At 35.3% G+C, this 9,560-nt stretch overlaps 1 protein-coding gene across 1 annotated transcript; it reads left to right on the top strand.

Annotated features, from left to right (window-relative positions):
• The first annotated feature begins 565 nt into the window (after positions 1–565).
• LOC104233407 (transmembrane 9 superfamily member 3-like) lies at positions 566–8,353 on the top strand. The gene is made up of 8 exons (XM_009786795.2): positions 566–771; positions 4,471–4,511; positions 4,640–5,225; positions 5,313–5,450; positions 5,555–5,711; positions 6,825–7,309; positions 7,563–7,815; positions 8,066–8,353. The coding sequence occupies exons 1-7, from the start codon at positions 608–610 to the stop codon at positions 7,780–7,782; spliced, it is 1,791 nt and encodes a 596-aa protein (XP_009785097.1). The 5' UTR covers positions 566–607; the 3' UTR covers positions 7,783–7,815; positions 8,066–8,353.
• Positions 8,354–9,560: the final 1,207 nt, after the last annotated feature.

Below are 9,560 nucleotides of genomic sequence, written 5' to 3'. Positions count from 1 at the left end.
ATTTTTAGAGATATAACGACTAAATGATCAAATGATAAACATTATCATAAGTTCTTAGACAATTACCACAAAAAAATGGAGAGATCTCCAAAAGTTTTAAACAAAAGTACATGTTTTATATCCTAATGAATTTATAGCTAACCTGAAAATTGAAATATACGTTTTTTCCTTTTTAAAAGACACGTATAATCGATAATGAACATTACTTTAGGTGAAAGTGCTATTTAGAAATTAGTTAATATTTATTTTGCCATGAAAATTTGAACTAAAAATTATAATTTCAACACGTGCTCCAAAAAATTAAACTAAAAAATTAAAACTTATGACACATTAGTTAATTCCCTTTTTAAATAGTATTTCGTTAATGTGGCTGGTGTCATTTCTACCCAAAAAAACAAAAAAAAAACAAACAAAAAGTAAAAAACAAAAGAAATGTTGACACGTCATTATCCACGTGTCATTCCTTAATAGGTAACCATTACGTTTGTTACAAACTCGCTACAGAAGCGCGTGGTCGCCAATCTCTCTTTCTCTTTTACACAAATCACTGTACCTAAAAGAGTTTCAAAGAGAGACTTTTTCTTTATGTGAGTGAGAAACCCAAAAAATGGTGAAGAAGAATAGTATGGGGTGTGGCTATTACGTCGTCGTTTTGGTGCTCTTGTTCTTTGGAGCTACGATTGTGAGATCAGATTCATCAGATCACAAATACAAAAATGGAGAAGAAGTCCCTTTATATGCAAACAAAGTTGGTCCTTTTCATAACCCTAGGTAATAACCCTTTTATCCCTTTTCATTTTTTTCCTTAAATATTTGATTTTTATGAGTTTTTTGATTTCTGGGTATATTCTAGATTTTGTTTTGGGGAAAAATGTTGCTGCGATTTGCTGAATTTTGGCTCTATTGATGAGTTTGTTTAATGTATATTAGTGGGTCGCCTTTGTTTTTGAGATTTGTGAGCTATTTTTGGTTGTAGTTTATATCTTGTGTGTGTGTGTTGAACATATTGGTAAAAATCAAGATTTTGTTTTGGGAGAAAATGTCGCTGTGATTTGCTGAATTTTGGCTGTATTGCTGAGTTTGCTCAGCTGTTCACCTTAGTTTTTGAGATAATTGAGCTTTCTTTGGTTGTAGTTTACATTTTATATGCGTTGAATATCTGGGTAAAAGTTAAAAGAATCTTTTTTTGAGTAGTATTGGGATGAATTTTTGGGAAATCTGGCAGGGATTTGCTGAATTTTGGCAGTAATGTTGATCTGTTTCAATGTATATTTGTTGGTCTCTTTGGTTTCTGAGAATTGTGAGCTTTTCTTTTTCTTTTTGGTTGTAGTTTACATCTTGGACGTGTAGAATTTCTAAAAAATGTAGTCTTGGAATGAATTTTTGGGAAAAATGTTGCTAGGATTTAGTGAAGTTTAGCTGCATTGCGGAGTTTGCTTAATGTATATTAGTGGGTCACCTAAGTTTCTGGTAATTGGGAGCTTTGTTGGGTAGTAGTTTATATCTTGTAAATGTTGAATATCTGGGTAAAATTCAAGATCTTGTTTTAGGCAGTGTTGTAATGAAAAGGGCTTGTTAGGATTTGCTGAATTTTGGCAGTAATGTTAAATTGTTTCAATATACATTTGATGGTCGCCTTGGTTTCTGATAATGGTGAGCTTTTCTTTCTTTTTGGTGTAGTTTACATTTCGTACTTGTTGAATTTCTGAAAAAAAATTAATTTTGGAATGAATTCTGGGGAGAACTTATATGGGATTGCTGAATTTGGTCAGTTATCTTCGATGTATGTTAATGAGTCTACTTGGTATTTGGAATTTTGAATCCTTTTTATCTGAGAATTTAGTTGTACATGTACAATTATGGAGAAAGACATTGTTTGTAGGTCTTGCTTCTACATGCTTGATCTAATTTAATATAGGCAATGTTGTAAGAGCACTACCCAAAAAAGGGTGGAACAAAGGGCTTGTCTTTTATGCTTTTCGAGTTTGGATATGAGAAGTTCAGCCGTGCAGTGGCGGATCCACCCCTTTAGGAAGGGGTGGCATGGCACCTGCTAAGATGTTAAATATTTTATACACTTATGTTTAAATTTTCTTAAACTAGGTTGAATTTCTGATCTTGCCACCCATACCCATAAACTAGACAAAGGTGTCATGACTTGTAGATCTTTTTGAAAGCTTTTCTCGTGTGTAAAATTCAAGTTGGAATTTTATCTTCAACCTTGTCCGACTTTTCCTTTTCTTTGTCCTTTTTGGCTGCCCCCAATTTTCTTTTTGTCGTTTTATAAATTTTTATATTTTTTTCTCTATTCTATTATTTTATATGTGGTCTCTAGCAAGAACACTCAAAAAGAAAAATTGCAAAACTTTAAAATTAGATAAATTAAGCATTCCTCTTAATCTTAAATTTATGAGTTTCCTTTTGAATCCGAAAAACTTGGGTCTTAATGGGAATTTTGGATTGAAATAAATAAAATACATCTTTTTTATTATATCATAATAACTTGTGTTATTCTATGGTTATTAAATATGATTTAAATCTCTTTACTATTAAATTATGATGAAAATTTCGTAAGCATTGCTTAAAAAATATGAGATTTATGATATTGATTTTTGGGAACTTGTAGTTAATTTAATTTTATTCTTATGGGGTATAATTTATTTATTGAAGACATTTTCTAAAATTTTCATATTGATGTAATTCCCTTATTGAAGATGTTATTACTTGTGTAAATTTATTTTTAATATATAGAAAATGATGTAATTTTCTAGTAAAAATATTAATTTTATTTGTGTTGTTATAATAAAGGTGTGATTCCTTATTTAAAATGCTAATTACGTTTTTTTTTATATCCGAGATGTAATTTTTATATTTACAAATAAATAATACCTATTAGGTTGACCTAAATAAACTCAAAAAATCAAATAAATGTTCCTAATAAATTCTGTATTAATCATTACAAAGTATACATCAAAGAAAATTATGGCGCCCGCCACCTTCAATTCCTAAATCCGCCTCTGGCCGTGTGTATGTGTTTTTAAAAAAAGATTGTTTTCTTGTTTTCGACTCTTCATGTTAACAAAGTTAGTGTCTTGGCACATTAAATATCATTTGCAGTTGTAGGAAATATTCTTGATATGATCGGCCGAAATTATAGGTTTTTAATAAAGCCAAACAATTGTAGAACAAGGAAATGAAGCTTCATAAGAGTGAGAAAATCCAGACCTGCCTTCCACAGAGCTAGTTTGACCCTCACTTGGTCTCCTGTCCAGAAAATTATTTTGGTGAAATGTAGCTCCTGACATAAAGTCATGAAAAGGAGTAATTTCATCCATTTTTAACCTGAGATCATGTAGACAGCTCTATGCAAAAAGTGATTGTAGGCACTCTGCTTTAGATGTTGAAAGATATGTTTCACTATGCTACCAACTTGACAAATTGTATGTCCACTTGTTTTTGAAAATTTTGTTCTTTTGAGTCTCACCTAGGTTTGATGATTATCTTGGCAGCTAGCACACTTCTATTTTAATGCACATAGGTATTATAAAGATAACACTACAATTTCCTTTGATGAGCATGTTAGTATCGATAAATTTCCCAGCATTTGTTCGAAGCATACACACTACGTAGGGATAAGGTCTGCGTGCACACTACCCTCCCCAGACCCCACTTGTGGGAATATACTGGGTTTGTTGTTGTTATTGTTGTTCGAAGCATAGTTCTAAAATGGGCATACCTGTACTCACAAAGGTTCTTCTCAGGGCGCGTGTGTGTACAAACTCACGCATTCAAACACTTTCTTTTGATAATTAAAATTATCTTCTTATTAATAATACGACGTCAAGGTGGTGTCAAAAGCATGTACAATGTGGAGATATGGAGTGTACTTGCAACTTTAAAAAACTGCACAAACTACCTAGTACCTACTATAAATGCTAGAAAATTTCTCACTTTCCCTGTGGATATTACCTAGCTCAGGGGTCACCAGCATTGGAGCAGGAACTACCGCCAACTCCACGTCTCCGGATATGGAGACAAAAACATTCAACATGTGCTCAGTGCCTCCCTCAGATGTTCTTGTTTACACACTTCCTTCACCAAACTTAGGCTTCTTTAAGTCAATTTTGCTCTTTATATCAGTTTCACCAGTGACCTAGAATGATCGTCCAGCGACTTCTCTCTGATTTCTCCCGTGAAGAATTTGTTTTCTGCATCTTTGATCCCGAATTGCTTCTAAATTAATTTGCTTGTTAGTTAACCTAATTAAAATCCACTCTCTTAAGCTTATCAATTTTTGTATGTGCAATGCACTTTGGTTTTGTCTCTATCCATTTTGATGTTCTCATTAGCCACTCTGTTTTCTTCTACTGAACAAAAACAGAAAAAATATTTCTGATTGTACTTCTCTAGCACATGCTACATTTACTTTTCTCCGACACTGAGATCTCATGTTTGTCCTGTCAATTGCAGTGAAACATATCGCTACTTTGATCTTCCATTTTGTTCTCCAGGTCAGGTTCATTTCTCTGCCCTCTCTTGCTCTAATGTGTTTGGTCTTTTTTAGCTTTTCTTATTGAATATAAATATAATATATTTTAGTGACGATTGGAACATATGCCTATTCATGTTCATTCATTAGGTCATGTGAAAGATAAAACAGAAGCTCTTGGTGAGGTGTTGAATGGAGATCGTTTAGTCACTGCTCCGTACAAGCTTGACTTTCTAAGTGATCGAGAAACTGAAGTAGTTTGCAAGAAGTCATTATCAAAGGAAGAAGTTGCAAGATTCCGTGACGCTGTTGCCAAGGATTACTACTTCCAGATGTTCTATGATGACCTGCCCATTTGGGGTTTCATTGGTAAGGTAGATAAGGAGGGAAAATCTGACCCCAATGAGTACAAATACTACCTTTTTAAACATCTTCATTTTGACATCCATTTCAACAACGATCGCGTGATTGAAGTTAATGCACGAACTGACCCCAATGCCCTAGTCGACATAACCGAAGATAAGGAGGTTGATGTAGACTTCATGTACTCTGTCAAATGGAAGGAAACGGACATCCCTTTTGAGAAAAGGATGGAAAAGTACTCACAGACTTCAGCTTTACCACATCATTTGGAGATCCACTGGTTCTCTATCATTAATTCTTGTGTCACAGTTCTGCTCTTAACTGGTTTCCTGGCCACAATTCTGATGCGAGTCCTTAAAAATGACTTTGTCAAGTAAGTAATTAAAAATTTTGTGGCGTAGGATATTCATTTTTCGAGGAGCTTGTACTCATCCTTTGGTATGTCCTGTTTTGGTTAAAGATACGCCCATGACGAGGAAGCAGCTGATGACCAAGAAGAAACTGGGTGGAAGTACATTCACGGCGATGTGTTCAGGTACCCGAAGCGGAACTCACTTTTTGCAGCAGCCCTGGGTTCTGGCACACAGTTGTTTACCCTGTAAGTATGCATTCCAATAAAATGGGTTTATTTGGTTCTAGATTTATTTAGCTCGTGTTAAATTTCTGTGACAAATGTTAATTCTCACCGCCTCTTTTTCCCAGGACAATTTTCATATTCATACTTGCGCTTGTTGGTGTGTTTTACCCCTACAACCGAGGAGCTCTTTTCACAGCTTTGGTTGTTATTTATGCTCTTACATCAGGAATTGCAGGCTATACTGCAGCATCATTCTATTGCCAACTTGAAGGAAAAAATTGGGTAAGAAAGTATGGAGCATTATTCTTATTGTTGCAAAGTAGCCAAAATTTCCTACAAGTGCATCTCTTATTGTGTTCACTTAGTTTCTTTATTTCATCATTCTTTTCTAGTTAGCGAAGGTCTCTTGGTTTGACAGGGACTAGTTGTGATCAGATTTTTAAGAGTAAAGTGTAAACTTTCTCCGCGAATTTAGTTCAAAAGAGCATATTCTCCTGTACAAGGTCTTGTTTTGTGGGAGGGGGATTGGTGGAGCTATATCACAACATAGAAGGCCTTGGATATGCATCCGACAATCAGAGACCAAACATGCTTGTGTTCATATGCCTCTCCCTTGGTCGCTACATTGAAAAAGGGCTATAGGTTCTACTTGTAAAAATGTCATGCATCTCTATATTTCATGTCACATGATGTCAGTCCGAACACTGAAGCATATTGCTATGGCTTTCAGTCTTTGAACAGTAGCTTAAGTAACTCTTGTTTGCCCCTATAGCAATAATCTTTTTGGCAACACACCCTAGCATATTTCACTTCTTTTCGGTATGTTTGTTGGAAGACTACATTAGTTTCACTTTTAAGGTGGATTATGGAAGGTGGGCTGACAGGAGGAAGAGAATATGTATCTGGGCTGGTGGTGGGAGAGGGTAAGACAAATTAATGTTCCTAACATTATTCACATTTACTACTAACTTGCAAATCTGTGTCAAAAGGCTATTTATAAACACTCTTATTCAAGTGTACGAACATGGCCAAGCCTTGATCCAATTGGTTGATATCACCTATATGGGATTTTGCTTCGATTGTATTATGTTCTTTACTAAGTTTCCATGAATTTTATGAGATTGACAGTCTTTTGAGACAATTTCCTCTTTTAAGTTTACCTCGTCCCTTTTACTGGCTTTTCCTCGCCGTTCTTTTCTCTCTGTCTGTAGTTTTTCTCCTTTCCTCTTTGTTGTTTACAACTTATTATCCTTGAAACCAAAAACAGTGGTTCCCAACAATTAATGTAGTGGGTCGCCCCTTTGGCGGAGTTTATAATTACTTGAGATTGTTCGGTTGGTATCTTGTAGAAAGAGGAAAATATGTACTAATCTCTAATTCAATTTCTTTTTACAGGTAAGGAATTTGTTGTTGACAGGAGGTCTGTTCTGTGGACCGCTGTTTCTCACATTCTGTTTCCTTAATACTGTTGCAATTGCTTATCATGCAACTGCAGCACTTCCATTCGGTACCATCGTTGTCATTTTCCTCATATGGGCCTTGGTGACATCACCATTGCTTGTCTTGGGAGGAATCGCAGGAAAGAATAGCAAGGCAGAATTTCAAGCTCCATGCCGAACAACGAAATATCCAAGAGAGATACCACAATTACCCTGGTATCGTGGAGCTCTTCCTCAGATGGCAATGGCTGGGTTCTTGCCTTTCAGCGCCATCTACATTGAGCTCTACTACATATTTGCCAGCGTGTGGGGTCATAGGATTTACACCATTTACAGTATCTTATTCATAGTTTTCATCATTCTAATCATTGTCACTGCATTTATTACGGTGGCTTTGACGTACTTCCAACTTGCTGCAGAAGATCATGAATGGTGGTGGAGGTAAGTTATGTTAATAGTACTTAATTGACCAAATCCTTTTCAAACAGTTGAAGGACGCAAAAATGATCGATTACTAGCCATTTCTGTACTTCCTTTGGTTAATGCGTCATGTCATGGAACTGCAAAATGTAAACTCAATTTTCATTTTTGTTGAAGAAATTTATTCTTTATTTTTAACGTATACGTTTAGGCACAATTTTTTTGGAAATACGTGTGCTTTGTTGGGGCTCTCACTTAAATGTTGATCTTGTAGGTCTTTCCTTTGTGGTGGATCAACTGGTCTGTTCATCTACGGATACTGCCTGTATTACTATTATGCCCGATCAGACATGTCAGGCTTCATGCAAACCTCATTCTTCTTTGGTTACATGGCTTGCATATGCTACGCCTTCTTTCTCATGCTCGGAACTGTTGGTTTCCGGGCGGCTTTATTTTTCGTCCGCCACATATACCGTTCAATCAAGTGCGAGTAAGATGCAGAATTCCACATTGTCTTGGTTCAACTGGTAAGATTTTCATTTTATTAGTTTTGACCTTCTTTATTAGGAAAAAGCCTGTAGATCTGTGTTGCTTAGATCCTGCAAAAATATCAGCGCACCGGTGTCGGATCCTCCAAAAATAGTGCATTCCTCGGAGGATCTGATAAGGTGCAGCCATATATTTTTGGAGAATCCGAGTAACATAACTTGTCGACTACTGATTACATATATTTTTAATTGGCTAAACTACAAACAATTTACGTGGAACATGCAACAGGAGCCTGTGTTTTTGGTGTAAAAATTGTCAACATGCTTGGAGTAGTGCAGCACATTCCCTGATATACAAAGGTTTAGGTCCATTTAGAATTGGTGTGGAGCAAAACAAAGAAGAAGATATGTTGAAGAAGATGCTCAAATCAGTTTTCAGGTGGCAGCTTTATGTTGAACAGTGGTTTTAATTGTGTTTAGGAACTCTATTTGTAACAATGAGTCTATTAGTTAAGCTCAGCTTATTTTTCCTAGTCTTAACCTTTTTGATATATAAAATATGGGTCTGTTAATTGCATTCTTAGCTGTTTATGCTCCAAGTATTCTGTTGTTACACTGTTATCGTAGACTAGCTGTTAACTCTTCTACCAGTTCTTTATTGTGAGCCGAGGGTCTATCGAAAACAGTCTCTCCACCTTCATAAGGTGGAGGTAAGGTCTGCATACACATTACCTTCCCTAGATCCCACTTGTGGGATTTCATCGGGCTTGTTGTTATAGCAGTTCTTTATTGGAAACAAAGACAAACACAGGGTTCAGACAAAAGTTACAGGGTTCGGCTGAACCCATAAGTAAAAGGCTAGTTTTGCGCCTACCGCCAACACCCAAACTTAGAAATCATTCACTCGACTAATCTAAATTTATGCTGCATAGGGCCCGAGAAGATGGAAAACTCTCTCTATCAGGAATTTTTTTTATTTTAGAGATTGAATTCGAGATCTCTAATTAAGGGTGAAGAGATTTCATTTATTTACCACATTCTTTTGTCCTTTAAAAAAAAAAGGAAATAACGTTCTAGTGTATGTGTATCATTGTCAGTGATAACTCATTCTGCTAATTTAGTCGCTGCTAATTTAATTAGAATAACTCATAACTTGGTTTTAATTACAATTAGTGTTTTTTGTATAGAAAAATACTGTAAAAAGCTTAAAAAGGACAACGATGAGTTCCAACAAGACATAATATTAAACCTTTGTTGGTTGAACTCTAATTTAGTTTTTGTAGCTTTCTTCATTAACATATGTTTATATATATATATATGCATGCGCGCGCCGCTCGCCCGGTGGCATAGCCATATACATTGAAGGATAGTCAACGGATCACACTTCATCGAAATATATATATATATATATATATATATATATATATATATATATATATATGGTGTTTCGTTAACTGAAATTTACAGTGCTATATTTACAATTGGAGTTCTTTTTTTGTGTTTTTTGGTGAAAACTTTGAAACTTGCTGGCCAGTTATATACAGTATATTTTTCTCGGATGAAAGTTGGAAAAAACGGGTGCTTTGTTATCGATTTAATTTGTTCTTTGGGTTTTATTCTGACTGGATTTTTGGTGCTCTATTAACATAGAATATTGCAATGGACGAGAGAATTATACCGGGCAAAGCTGAAGGAACAGAAGCAGAAGCGAATTGATTCCCCTCTTGTAAGGTATTATTATATAAAAGGGAGTCGCCAAAGTATATTTTTTTGTTATTTTCATT

This window comes from Nicotiana sylvestris, chromosome 5 (assembly GCF_000393655.2).
Source record: "Nicotiana sylvestris chromosome 5, ASM39365v2, whole genome shotgun sequence".
Lineage (NCBI taxonomy): Eukaryota > Viridiplantae > Streptophyta > Magnoliopsida > Solanales > Solanaceae > Nicotiana > Nicotiana sylvestris.
This window is presented reverse-complemented; position numbering and strand designations above follow the sequence as displayed.